Below are 14,396 nucleotides of genomic sequence, written 5' to 3' on the forward strand. Positions count from 1 at the left end.
ATTTGAGCTTTGTCTTCACTCATCCTGTAGCACTCAGAATGCATCCTGGCATTTGCAGAGCAGTGCAAAGACCAACCCTGCAGAACTTACACCACAGACACATAGGCAGACGCAAAATGCAACCAAACAGCTCTGCAGTGATGATTAGCACAGACCAGCTCAAACCAGACTCGGAGAACGTTTTGTCTCCGGGTCTCACAGAAGAAGGGAGCATCAGGTTTTACAGGCCTCGCCAGAGCAGCAAAGGCAGACGGGGCTTCCAGGGGATGCAGAGCACCGGCAGCTGGAGGGCAGCGAGGGGCAGCGCCTGTGGGAGCAGGGATCATGTTGAATCACTGAACCACACTGCTTATTTATTGCGTTCCGCCAGGTGCCCGCAGGCCCCCGGGGATGAGTCACCTGCTTACAGCAGATTCAGCAGCCCTGGCACGCCGCAGCCTTCCCAGGGAACGGACGCGCTGGTCCCATGTGCTGCCTCCGCTGCCAAGTCACACGCTGCGGAGAGGCAGCTTTCCGCACGTCAGCCGGGCCAGTTTCAGCTCCCTCCAGCAGAGCTGCCAAATGTGTCAGCGGTCAGGAGCTCAGCAGAGGGATCACAGTTACAGGTAAGCTGGAGGCCTGGCTCTGTCAGCATGGGGTCCAGCAAACCTCGGCTCTCCCTGCTCACAGGATGCTGCCTGAAGCTCCTGGAGAGGACGGAGCTCGCCATTCTTCAGGCATCTGCTACATTGCACTCTGGGGTGGGATAAACCGGCAGAGACTGGCAGGCACTTGGGGATAGCAAGCTTAACTTGCACGGCAGGATTAGATGGGACAGTATGTTATCTGCTTTGCAGCTGGGAAGACTCTCTCAAAATAGGTCTGACTATTAGAACAAATATAAAAAAAACCACCACTGAGAGCATCCTCCTCACATCAGCTTCTGCCCCACTTGCTCTCAAGCCTGTGTCCCAGCAGTACAAAACACTGCTCCAAGAAATCTGCAACTGCAGCCTCAGATTCACATCACTGTTCCCCATGCAACATCACCTGGAATGTCACACAGGTTTGACTTCCACAGGCAAAGATCAGCCAAAGGAATAATCTACAAAACAACCACCTCAGTCACATTAACAAATGAAAAGCAGCTCTGAAAATTCAGTCCAGAGAGAGCCTTCATATCTATGATGTTTACAACTGAAGCCACTTCAGAAAGGAAAGGAAAAAAACGGTCCAATTGAACCAGCAAGTGCTCTGCTCCCCATGGGTGTCGGGGATTGGCTCAAGGAGCACGGACATGAGTCCATCAAGCAACTGTACGAGCAGAGCCCATTTTAGTTGACATAAGTAGGCCTTAGTTAGCTTGTCTATTAGGCCGTGGGAAAGGGGGGAACGGAAAAGTACTAACTAAGGCAGGGTTAGGATATTTTTGAAGAGATAAGAGTCAGAAGAATGTGGGATGCGCATAGCTAGCTAAACCCAAGTAGGTGGAGTAAGTAAATGTGCTTAGCCTATTAGATAGAGACAAGTATGCATAATTATGGTATTTGGTATAAATGCACGCTATCTCGGGCAATAAAGTTGAAGTATGCTTTATCACTCATATTGGGTCGGCCGCATTTCTTCCTCCGTCCGCTCGGGTCTGGAACTCTGATGGGACTTTTCTCTGCACATGGGCATCTCATCTGCATTATTACACCGTGTAATTCTCTGGCCACTTGTTCAAAAGCTGTTTGGACATCATGTGTGAACAGCATCACCGAAACGGTGCCACCTTCGTGCGGGAAGCCTTGGGGTCAGAACCTCGTACACAGCTCAGATCAGGGGAGAGGTCGCATCTGAGGACCCTGGGGGAAGAGCCGCTCCCGAAGCCGTCCTGCGTTTTCATTCACCAAACACAGCAGCCCGGGACTGCCATGCTCCTCTCAAACGCACTCAGAACAGAGGAGATATTTGGGTCACATTCCTCTTCTGCCTGTTTGCAGTTTGTGAGGGAAGATTCACTATTCAAACCAGGCACCTGTTTTGACAAAGACTGCAGTAACACGTGTCACTCTGCTTTTAAAAACAGCTTTTGTACATAACAGGCTCCCCCCAGTCCCTCCTCTGCTCCCACCAGGCTCCTAGTGCTTCCAGAACACAAAGAAAGCTGTCGGTGGAGGAAACCAAAGACTGCTTGCAGGAAGAGCACCACAATTACTCTAAAATCTGCCTACCAGAATTACCACGCATCAAACTGCGCATTTATCCCATACATCTTCACATAATGGCTTTTTTCTTGGTGTCCTCATCCTTCCTCCAGCCCGCAGAGTGGGTTCCATACAGCTCCGACCCTCCTTTTCTTCCTCTTCCTCACCCCTGAGTAATCTCATTCAAACACACAAATTCAACAATCACTGCTAAGCTGATGACTCACAGATCTACTTTTGCACATGATTTTTTTTTTCCAAATTAATAGCTAACTCAGTTCTATGGTGCTGCCCTGCAGAACTTCAACCATCAATTTAAGCTGAAGAGAGCTGAAACCGAGCTCTCGACCTTCTGTTCCAAGGCCTCCTTGTTACAGACACAAACTGCTCCTCCGCTTGTGCTTGGGCAGAACTGTCAAACTCCTAAAAACCTTCTTCACTACCATCCTGAAAACTATTTTGCCATGATGCACATCACACTTTGGTGTTTGTTTCGGTAACACGCTCAGTTAGATAACGTTTCAGCAACATGCACAAGATCACTGCTCCTGAGTCCAAGCCAACAGCAAGTCCATGTTTCCTGGACCCGCCTGCCCGTCCTTGCCACCTGTCTCCCATCTGACATTGTAAACTCCCTGGGCTATTTTTTTTTAGTGTGTGCTTGATGAAGCACATAGCAAAATGAAGGACCAAGTGCGTGATCTGCATGAGACGCGAATAAATAATCATACTATATAGATTTAGAAATAAACTAGGCAGCACACAGTAAACAAAGGACTATTAACATACATATTGAGGATAATATTTAAATATATATTTATTATATTTATAAGTATATATTAAATGTATATTTAAATATATATATATATAAATAATATTTAAACTCACTTTTTGATAGAGTTGTACCCTATTTTCTGAATTGATACCAAGAATATACTCTAGAAACAATGTCTAATTTCTACAGACTGGAAGAAACAGACATTTTCATTTTTAGTATAGAGATGTGGATTGTACTGACTGCACACTCCTGTACAGACAGATGGATCTCCATTTAATTCAGTGTTAACTTGTTGCCAGCTCATCCTACAACTGTCAGGGGAAAAAAAACCCAACCAAGCCAGGATCCCTGCTCTATGTTCTACTACTGGCCTTTTCTGTCAAGACCATCTACAATACTATACAGATACAGCTGTAAATAGTTATATTCACTCCAAGTGTATTCATGTGCTTGGCCAAGTTGCCTAAGTTAGTGCATGTGCAAACTCCCAGGGAACTGCACGCATGTATTTCAGGTGATTTCTGGTATCACGCAGCGTCGTGTGTTTCAAGCAGATTTTTGTCTGGTTGTTTAGGATCCAGAGGTCATTAGGCCCCTGCACTGCAGCAGAAGGATATTTGGAGGGTGCCTGTACCGCAGGACCACTCCACCCTGTGTGTGCCGTGCTGTCCTCCTGCTTACAACATCTCCTCCTTCTGCAATGAGGGCAGAGATCCAGTATCACAGATCATCTTGCATGGCACGTGGCATGGAGGAACACCTACCCGCTGCTGGAAACACTTTTACAAGTCCCAGCTTCTCTCCCAGCAAAGGCAGGGCTGACTCCAGGGCAATGTGCGGAAGGCAGCCTTGCTGCTGCGCTGCAGGCCAGGCTCTGCTTCCGCAGGGCTGCGCCCTCGCTTCACTGATAACGTGCCATAAAAAAACGAGCAGGAGAAAGGGAGATGCTTTTAGCGCGTGATAGCTTTTGATTTTTCATACGAAGAGTGTGATGAGACAACAAGTGTCACAGTTACAGCTAAGGGGAAAGGCAGCTCTGTCCCATGGAACAGCAGGCGGATACAGACACTCCCTGGCAGGCAGGTTGTTAGTTATCCCTTCCCCTGCTCTGCAATGAGATTTAGCAACAGAAACATCGCAAGTTGAGTCAGTGCTGCAGGCTCCAACAGAGTTATGACTAAGAATAGCCAAAGGATGATTCTTTTTGGCACTTGGGTGAAAGTGTCTGAGAAACAGGCTGATTCCAGGTATCGCACAGCCAGAAACCATCCAGAACGCGGTATCAAACAACAGCCTGTTTGCAAAGCTCCTCTCTCTCAGTTTAGATAGGGATCCTGTGCTCAGGCAGAGTGTGAGAATAAGTCAAAGGATGGGAGCATTGATATAGCACATTGCTTATGTCCCTCTGGGACAAGTAAACTTTAAACTTTAACAGGCTTTGAAACCACTACCTGCCTTAGATGTAATACAGCAAATATCCAACAACATTTAACAGCCAGCTAGATCTGAACGTTACCCTCCACCAACAGCAGTGCCCTCATCACCAATTCATTTTCTTTTGTTTCCTCAGTACAGTAAATAATTCTTATCCAACTGCCAGTGGGAAAACACACTCCTGCACCGAAGCCATTTACTACACTAAGACTCTTTGGGGTTGCTGCCCTCTGCCAGCCACGATCTCTAATGCACATTTTCTGTTTATTTGATTAGCAGGTGGATGCTCACATGCCTGTTGGTGCAAATTCACTCTCTTCTGACTCAGGGTCTTCAGTAGTAACAACACCAGTTGGCTCCAGGGTTTTAAAATGTACTAGATTTAGCCCCAAACCCTTAAAAGCCTATATAAATATCTAGATTTCAGTGCAATGGTAATTACTTCAGCAAGAAGAGAACACTAAAGAGGCACAGGGAGTTCAAGCAGGAAAAAGATGTATAACAGCTTGGATCTCAAAGACAACAAGGGCCCAGCTGCTGAAAGGCAGAGAAATACTGACCATCCATTTCTACCAGCAGCTGGTTTAAGGTCTGCTCCTCCTCAGCATTGGCAAAACCAGATATATTGGTCGAGCGCTTCTTGCCCACAGCATCGATTTCGTCGATGTACACGATGCAGGGAGCACGAGCCTGGGCTTCTCTGAAGAGGCTCCGCACTCGGGCAGCTCCAAGACCTGTAGGGAAGAGAAGATTAAATAAGCCTCATAGCTAAAATTGTCAGTACAGTGCAGAACAGCCCCCAGCATGACACTGGACACCAAGGCAAACCCTCAGTTTGTGACAGTCCCTCTCGCAAAGGGGCACAAAGAAATTGCCAGAGAACTCCTAAATTTAGTCCCTAGGTGTGTTGGCTTTGCACTGGGTTCCCAAAACTGCAGGGACTCCCCCAGCTGCTGAAAGAAGAGCTCCACTCCTGGCTTCTAACACAAACTCCTGCTCCTTCCACAGGTCAGAAGCCAAAATATTCAGCATTTTCCTGCACACTGACCCTTGTTGGGTCTCAAGAGATCTAGTCACAAGAGGCACAGGGAAGTCAGAGACAGTGGTTTCAGGTGAAGCACCATGGCTGCACGCTGTCAGAAAAACTATCAACTTGGAGGGCATGCATTTTAGGTACCACGGAATTAAGTACTCTCCACCCCTGAAAACCTTCTATATTTTTGTTAGAAAGAACAAACTCATCCTTCCCACACAGAGACAGGCTTAAACTCTGTGCTTTGCAAGGGGCCTGGCCAGCACCCTCCAGCTCCACAGCACACCAGGTAACCCCCACACGCCTCCTGTGCTTACCTCCTATCACCTCCACAAACTCCGAGCCTGCCATGGCCAAGAACGGCACTTGTGCTTCTGTAGCCACGGCTTTCGCCAGCAACGTCTTTCCACAGCCCGGCGGTCCCAGTAACAAGGCACCCTTGGGCACTTTAGCCCCGAGCTGAAGGTAGCGATCAGGGCTCTGCAAGAACACCATGCTCTGTCAGATCCCCAGCTCACATGAAGCATCTGCACAAGAATACGACCTCCCAGAGCTTCCCAATACTGTTTGTAGCCGGAGCAACTCGGAGCTGCTAATGGCAGCAGCTACACCCGCATTCCAGTTAAGGAACTGGAAATACAGAGATTGAGTCACACTGATCACTGTCAGCTTATCTAAACAGAGGCTGCTCAGTATCATGAAGGATGAAGAACAGAACATACCCTCCTCCCCAGAACAGCCACCTATCCCAGAAAATGGATAGCAAGCACTTATTTTGTTCAACTTTCAAATACCTTCAAATAGTCCACAAATTCTTTGACTTCCATTTTCGCCTCATGCATTCCTGCTACGTCCTTGAAGCTGATCCCTTTGCCAGATTTCCCATCCACGATGGTGAAACGAGCCATTTTCAGCTGGTTCTGTGGAAGGCAGCACAAGTACTGAAGACATGCTCTGACTTCAGACAAGGCGACAGGCTGGAAAGGCTGTTTGCTCTACTTTGGGAGATGGCACAGCACAGGTATAAGCTGCCCCTAACGAAAACCACTGAAATGCCCACTGATGCATTGGTGTTTTACTAACTTTTGCTTTGGAAACACTTCACAGCTGGATTGTTGACTCAAAACTTTATCCACATGTTGCTGGGAAGAGATGGAATAAACCTGCAGCAACAGTCCCAACACAATCCAGCTCACACTCCATGTGGACCAGGCAGGGATATTTATTAAAAATGTGTAGAATGGCCCAAACCTTATTTGGGATCTTCTCCCCAATTTTTAAGTGCTCTGATTCTTAAAACACATGGAATAAGTATAATTTTGAGGAATATGTCTGGATGGCAAATAATTGTCCGTGGTAAAAAGTTACCGATATTGTCTTGTAAACGCACATAAACACACACTTTGCACCACTGTCTGATGCTGTCACTGGTTTCTACTGCAACACAACCCAGGACAGAACTACAGGTTCCCAAATTTAACAGCCACCACATTTCGGTCTCCTGGTGTGTGTTAAGCCACAGTGACAGTGCAAACAGGAATTTATTTAAATGCCTTACTTGTAACTCCTCATTACGTTCTGCTGCAAAAAGCTACTTGGGATTTTTTTTTTCCTTTGAGAAGAAAGTTTGTAACTTCTTAGGCCTCAGAAACATCAGCTTATCCAACTGAAAAGTTAAACACGCAGGGCCTGGCTGTCCTCACTTACGCAAGGACAGAATTGAGTCCTCAAGGCCCTCATTACTCAACACTTTAAAATATTTTTCTCCTCTGAGCAGCTGCATCCCTTTGTGTAAAGAGAATCCCAAGGCCAGAAGAGAATCACAGAGGAGACTGAATGGGAAATCTGACAAGGGACCGAATTCACCGTATTTTCATCCCCAAATCCCTGCGGTCAATGGCAGCGCACCCCGGGCTGATTTCTGCAGAATTCCATCAGCTGATCCACGCAAGGGTGGAATTGGGGAGGCGGAGATTTGACTGATGTTGCAAGTGAGGCATGTGGCATGAGCAGAACAGGCCAACACATAATGAAATCCAGAATCTGAACATATTTTATAAATTGAGAACTCGTTTTGCAGAAAGCAGCAATTCCTACTTCTGGCTGTATGGGAGGCATATTGGCAGGAGCCAGTGAAAAACACCATCTGCAGCTGCAACTCATTAGCAAGCTTTGAAAATAGCAGAGCAAACAGGACTGCAAATTCACCCAGCTCAGCCCTTCCTGCCACCGGGGAGAGCAGGAGCCTCCGCCACGGCCGGGTACTGCACAATCCACAGATGCAAGATGTGTCAAGACCGAAGAGTCCTTGGCACCAATTAATTCTCATTTTGCATTGATTTTGCTGGGGAAAACGGAGGAGATGAGGCCAGCAGAACACAGGACTACCCGCAGGCTGCAAAACAACCTCAAGATCCAGGATACTCACAAAGGCGTTAAATCCTCCCACCCGACTTGCAACCCTGATGAGGCGGAAGATGCTCCACAACATGGACACAGCCACAAGCGTCACTATCAGGGAAATGATGTCACTGAAAGAACAAAAGCGAGACAGGTACAAATTGAAATGCTTGGCCATAACTTGGTAAATACAACTCAAGATAACTTATTCAGTATTTTAAAGATCCCGACATTTGTACCGTGGAGCCCATAAATCCTGTTTCACAGAAACAAGCTGCTGGTCTTAACAAAAGGGCCAATAAGCCACCTCAGCAGCAAATGACCACAGAACACTCGTACATCACATGAAAGCACAGAATAAAGCCCAGCCAGTGCTCTGGAGTCTTTTGGCAGATCTTCCCTCTTCTCATTCATAATAACTCATTTTGGAATTAAAAGCTCTGAGCTTTTTTTTTTTTAAGCAAACGATCTTGGTTTCAGGTAACAGAACAGGGCTGGAAGTCTGACACAAGCACTCCTCTCACGGGGATTTTGTACACGAGCATCAAAGCGGCTCGGGTCGGTATGTGGCGCAGCGGGAGCGCACGGGCTGCCCTCTGATCCGCAGCGGCTGGAGACGCGGCCAGGACGAGGTGTTTATTTCTACAGACTGAACCACCACCACAGACCTTCCTCAGCGTGTTTTGACGGGCGAGGCTCACGCAGCACCAGGCTGGAGCAGCACTTGTTGAGTCAGGGTTTCTATCCTGCTCTGCACTTGAATAATTGATTATAAGGACAAAAAGTGCTCAGTTCTGCAAGAACGCAGACCTTCCTCAGACTTGCTAACACTGACCCAAACACTTTAGTCTGCTGCATGCTGCAGTTCCACATACCTTCTTGGGACCCTCACTTTTCAAACATTAAGGCACATCTAGAGCGTGTCTATTTCAAAAAATAGGGTAAGTGCTCCAAAACCGAGACCACTTTTTTGTTCTATATTTATAATAACATCTAGTTGAAAGGGACTTTCCAAGTGAGGGATGCTGTCACCGATATAAGATCAACAATCAGCATAAATTTCTATCATACTTTCCATAAAAGCCAGGATGTTTGTAGGAAACAGGGATTCTCTCTCTCTCATCAATATTCAGCTCGTCCTCCACAGCTCTCAGCTTCTCTTCGAATTTGTCAATGTTTGCCACCCGCATTGTGTACAACAGGGTAACGTTCTGGGGACATTAAATCAAAAGCAGCATTTAAGTACTGTAGGGTGAGAATACAGCAACAAGTGCACAGCATGGACACATCAGATAAAAATTAGCTTCACGTTACACCCCTTGATGCTGCACCCATGAACTCAGGAGCCCGGAACTGGCACTAGGGCTCCAAAGGAACCTGGGGACACCCCCAGTCTTTTCAGCATCTTACAAAAGCAGAAAAGCCAAAAACTATGTCTCAGCTCTTCAGAGAAAGGAGATGCAACAAGCTGGAGGATGGAGTTAGCATTATAACCCAGTTATATTGACACCTTGGGCTCAGACAAAATTTTGTATACTGTAAATGGAAAAGTGCATCAGACTTTTTGGGCCTTGTTTCTGTGTCTTTATCAGAAATGAATTTCATCCAGCAGTTTGCAAATGGATCATAAATCACTGAACCAAATGGGATGTGTCCAAAACCAATATTTTAATCTCCCAAGGCAGCCTGTAATGATTCTTAGTGGCAACTCCCAGAACTAAGTAAACAATCAAACTTCACTTTGTTTCATTTTGGAAGATTTAAGAATAAAGTCCGATGGAGTTTGACAGAACACTTGACACTGAAGTCCAAATAGGAGAAAAATTTTGAAACAAGATTTAGTAATAAGAGTTCACAATCTTTAGACACCTTTTCACATACAAGACTGAGCCGGAAGAAAAAACTACTGAGTTTTTCCAGCTTTTTAGACATACATAAGATTTTCTTCCAGGCCATTATTAATTACTGTTGCAACTTAAAGTAAATGTCTTAGTTTCCAGATTGATACAAGTAACAGAAGTCCCCTGAACTTCAAATACAAGAAAGAGAAAAATTAACAAAGAACAAATTTACCAGCTATAGTTTTACCAAACATATATATTAATTAATTTAGTTCCTCTCAACAGTATAATCTAATATCATCTGCTGCAATCGTAGAAAGTCACTCACAACTTGTCCATGTGGAGATCCCCCCGGGTGCAGATAAATTTCCACAATGTCGCTCTCCGGCACCACTTCGATCCTCTGCACCTCCCCCTTGGCCAGCATCTCGTTCACAAAGTAGTTCCAGGAAATGTTGGTTCCTTCTCTGTTCTCACTGACCATGAACCGAAACATCAGCACGATGAAGGTGATGATGAGGAGAGCCCGTAAGCGCTCAAGATGCATTTGATTTTCCCTTTTCCTGCGCTTCTCTTCCTCTTTAAAAAAATAGAGGGGAAAAAAAAAGATACAAACATGTAATTGCAGAGCTTTCTGACACAAAGAAAGGACAATTTAATGACAAACAGACACGTAACAGAATTGTCAAAGTTTGTGGGGTTTGTTTGTTGCATGTTTGGTGCTCCCGAAGGTGCAGGCGTGGTGCCCAACCTGCTGCATGGGCAATTTTCTGGTGTGGCTCACAAAGGAGGTTGTGGGACTTGCCCAAGGTTACACGAGTGAGTCAGTTTTTTTACATCGCATGAGATTCCCAGACCTTTCCAGGCTGTCAGACCACAGGCCCTGAGCTGTACAGGCAAAGAGGCCCAAAGTCCAGCTATGGAAGTACAAGCGCTCAGATCTACCCTTAAATTTGCCTTCTTTCAGGCAACTGTTTGCATCCTGCTGGCCAGCAGAAAACCGGTGTGCATCACACAGCTGTGGCTCTTTGCAGCTGCTCCCCAGTGCCCCAAAGCCAGGCGGTGAGGCACTGCGCACACAGAAGACACGCAGTATCGTCACCTCTTTCGCTCTAATTGCTGCACCAGTAAAAAAGAATAATTGAAGCACCAGCGGGCCCAAGAAGGCCCCTCGCTTCCACAAGTTACTGATTGCATACAAAGGCAGACAGCGATCTCAGACGTATTTTGAAAAGCCCTGATTGGTAGTTCCTGTATTAAGGCAGTTTAATCCTGGTCCAGGAGACTTCAGATGTTCACAATCCACTAGACCCACCACAATCCCACCAAATGTCACTCTGTGCTAAAACAAGAGAATCTCACTTGCCTAATATGGATACAGACCAAATAAAGCCATCGGACCCTTGTTGTTAAAAATCAGATTCAAGACTGACTGTAGCCCATTTCTGTATAATGTGCTTCTACGCTGCTGAGTCCTCAGGCTGTTGCTGACACACCCGCTGGAAAATATGAGTAAAACCAGTCCTAGCGTCACTGGCAAATCGCACAGCACAGTGTTATGAGAGAGAATTGCTTCCTGGGGAGCTCCCGACCCGCTGGCACCCTGGATCACAAGGCCAACAACGTTTCTGCTGCCTCAGAAAACATCTGCATTTGCAGTGAATCCGAAACAGCACAGGAGATAAGATCTGCAGCTCACCTATGCATATGAATACACTGCAAATCAATCCCACTGTCTCAACAAAATTGCACAGATTTTCTGCCATGCTACACAACCAACCTCCTGTTTGCAAACGTTTGCTAAGTTGTCCACATTAAGGATGTGTCTCAAAGAGGGATCCCATGCCAGATGTGCCTTCCCCGCCTTTGCTGTACTCATGACATACTGGAACGATAACATGAGAAGAAGAGATGGTTTACTTCAAGTATTTGGTACCAAACCTTTTTTGTCTTTCCAGACTCCCAACATTTTCGCACTGCGCAGGCCAATTTAAAATTCTGTGGTCTGCAAAGGGCTGTCACAGCACAGTTCAACGGCAACCACTAGAGTTTCGGTTGTTACGACGACAACAAATGTCTCCTTCTCTTTCCAGTCATATGTGGATGTTCTTGATATATAATTTAGCATTTGTTCCTGATATACAATTTAACATCAACGGCAACATGGCATACATAAATACTATTCTACACCCAGAAATAAATTAATTCTGTGCCACTGGACTGCTGGTGCATCTGCTTCCTGCAGCTCAGATTAGATTTATTTGCAAATTCCTAACAAATGTTCTGACACCAGCATTTATCACCGGCCATCAATTAGACTCTACGCACACTGCCACAAAACCAGGGGACAAACATATGACCCAGTCAGATGCTAAAAAAAGTGCTCTGTCCTTCAGCTACACAGCATCATTTGTCACTCCTTTCCTCACTCTGCTCCACATTTAACAGGAAAGGCTTGTTCCTAAATAGAAACAATGCAGCTTTTCAGATAAGATCATAATTCCAAAGGACAGCGACAAGCTCAGACGCTGCATCCAGCCCATTGATGCCATCGCCTCACTTCTGTTATCTGCTAGATTCAGCTTCATTAGAACAAAGCAATTCATCAAAGTTGCAGGATGACACTCACTATAGTCTTAGTAAAGAAAATTAGAATATAGTATGATAGAAGCTTTAGTCTGGGCAATATCCTGAAAAGCTGAACAAGTTGTAAAAGAAAGATGCTGTAGGGAAAATAAACTACTCTGGCAAAGCAAATACTGACAGAAAGAAAGTCCATCTATCGCTACACAAGTTCCTTGGAGACATCAGAATCAACTCTTGCTAAAGCACTTTCCTGTATTCAATGTCAGACAAAGTGAGGATGCATATAATATGTTCTACGGCACACAACTGAGGATACGGTCACGAGATCACTGCAGGGTAAACGCTGGCCATTAGGTATCCCGGCACAACCAGCTTCTCCAGTTTCCAGGAATTAGTTTTGCCTAGGACCTTTAACCTACAGCTGAATAATTTCAGCAAAAATAGAAAAATTCTAGAAGGCAACACAAAACTTTACTCTGCATTTAATTAAGGAAAAAATCAATCTATTTCTATGCTTATGTAAAGTACAACTATCCTTACAGTGTAACATTCACATTGCACCAGGAGCTACCCCACAATATTTGGTAAATTAGAACCAGTAACTGGATGCGACACTCACAAGCAACAGCTGTGGGAACATTTCCAGCTTTTTTGTCTCAAAAAGCCTCCGTGAAGCAATGATTTGCCATTAACCCCACATCTGAACTCTCTGATTAAAACCTTGCAAGGGCTGCAGTGACAGTTTGAAGAGTTCCTTTTAATAATTACTGCAGAGACAAGGATTCCCCTGGAGACGGGGGGCAGCGTTCCACCTCCCAAAGCCAAGCTGCCCATTAATCACGGGAGAGCAGCGGCCGCCGCACACGGCGCGTTGCTGCTGGCCGGTTTAACAGCCGCACCGCTGCTCCACGGCGCTGTCTCGTCACCCCGCGCGGCCTCGCAGACACCGACAGCCCAACCCCTCTGCTCCCACCTCCTCAGCAAGGACCCCGCGATACCTGCACTCGCATCCCATTTAACGAGGGGACATTCAACAACGACTTCAACCCATTTAAATGGATCAAACCGGTCAAGGTCTTCCCTCAAATAACTGCAATGACTTGAGCCAGGCTAAAAGTCAGTGGCAGCTGACAGCTTTTACTTCAAAAGTCCGTCGGTCCAAGACGATTCAACTACTGTGTTTAAGCACAGCAAAGGAAAAGCCAAGCTATTGTATCATTTGATGATACCTAGGTAGAAGTTTAACATGTAATTTATAAAATTATATCATAACCTGTGTGACTTAAGCATGATGTTAAGTGCTTCCCAAGGCCTGGAGCCCTTCATCCCCAGGTTTATTCCTGACTCAAAGGGCCAGGAAACGAGCAGCAGAGCAGACAGACACAAACTCGCTCAAGGCATCACCAGTCCCTGCAAGCACCAACTAATGGCACAAAATGAAGAAAACGCTCCGGTCTGTTACGCTTCTGCAAGCACTACTGCCAAGACACAAGAATGAGACCTTCACCTGGGCCATTTCTGACACCCTGTTCTTAATTTGCTCCACCAGGCCAGCAGATTCAGGCCAAGCCATCAACTCTGGGACCTCACAGCTCAAAATCCACACCAGAGTCTGAAAACTGCCTTAACCAGAGCCCGGATCTTTGCACGCACTTCAGTTCTTGGGAGGCATGTACTCACAAACAAGCATGGGATTTTCTTTACAGAAGAGTCAAATTACAATTTTTAAATGGAATACAGCTGTTGTCAATCTACAAACAGCAGAAAGCTGATGACAATACCAAAGACCGGCTACAAATCTGCTTGTATTTGAAAAATGTTTGGTGAAAATCTACCAGTAGAAGATAATGGTGCCTCCCACAGGGACCAGAACACTGCCTGGCAGAAGTTGCACAAGGGTTTTGTCTAATACACTAAAGATATTCCCCTGCACCCTCCTCCATTAGTTTCATTAAATTTCCAGCCCCGTTAAGCTTAAGGTACTTCTCAACATCACGCGGCACACCACGCATATCCCTGGTTCCAGAACACATTTAGTGAGAGAAAACTCATTTTCAAAATGTCCTGTACAGCAGGATGCCTGGGGCTTAGGTGGTACAAGACACGTAAAAACCAGAAGCTAGAGAGACTGACTTAAAAACAGAAAAATTCTGAGC

General features: G+C 45.9%; 1 protein-coding gene across 1 annotated transcript in view; it reads right to left on the bottom strand.

Moving 5' to 3' along the window:
* The window catches only part of SPG7 (SPG7 matrix AAA peptidase subunit, paraplegin), a 30,081-nt gene that overhangs the window by 11,651 nt on the left and 4,034 nt on the right, over nt 1–14,396 (bottom strand). The window contains exons 4-9 of the mRNA XM_065028734.1: nt 9,983–10,233; nt 8,885–9,024; nt 7,842–7,944; nt 6,208–6,333; nt 5,731–5,893; nt 4,941–5,114 (exon numbers count right to left, since the gene is read on the bottom strand). Coding sequence (XP_064884806.1) covers nt 4,941–5,114; nt 5,731–5,893; nt 6,208–6,333; nt 7,842–7,944; nt 8,885–9,024; nt 9,983–10,233 — 957 coding nt within the window. The remainder of the gene's footprint in view (nt 1–4,940; nt 5,115–5,730; nt 5,894–6,207; nt 6,334–7,841; nt 7,945–8,884; nt 9,025–9,982; nt 10,234–14,396) is intronic.

Source organism: Columba livia, chromosome 13 (genome assembly GCF_036013475.1).
Source record: "Columba livia isolate bColLiv1 breed racing homer chromosome 13, bColLiv1.pat.W.v2, whole genome shotgun sequence".
NCBI classification, from domain to species: Eukaryota; Metazoa; Chordata; class Aves; order Columbiformes; family Columbidae; genus Columba; species Columba livia.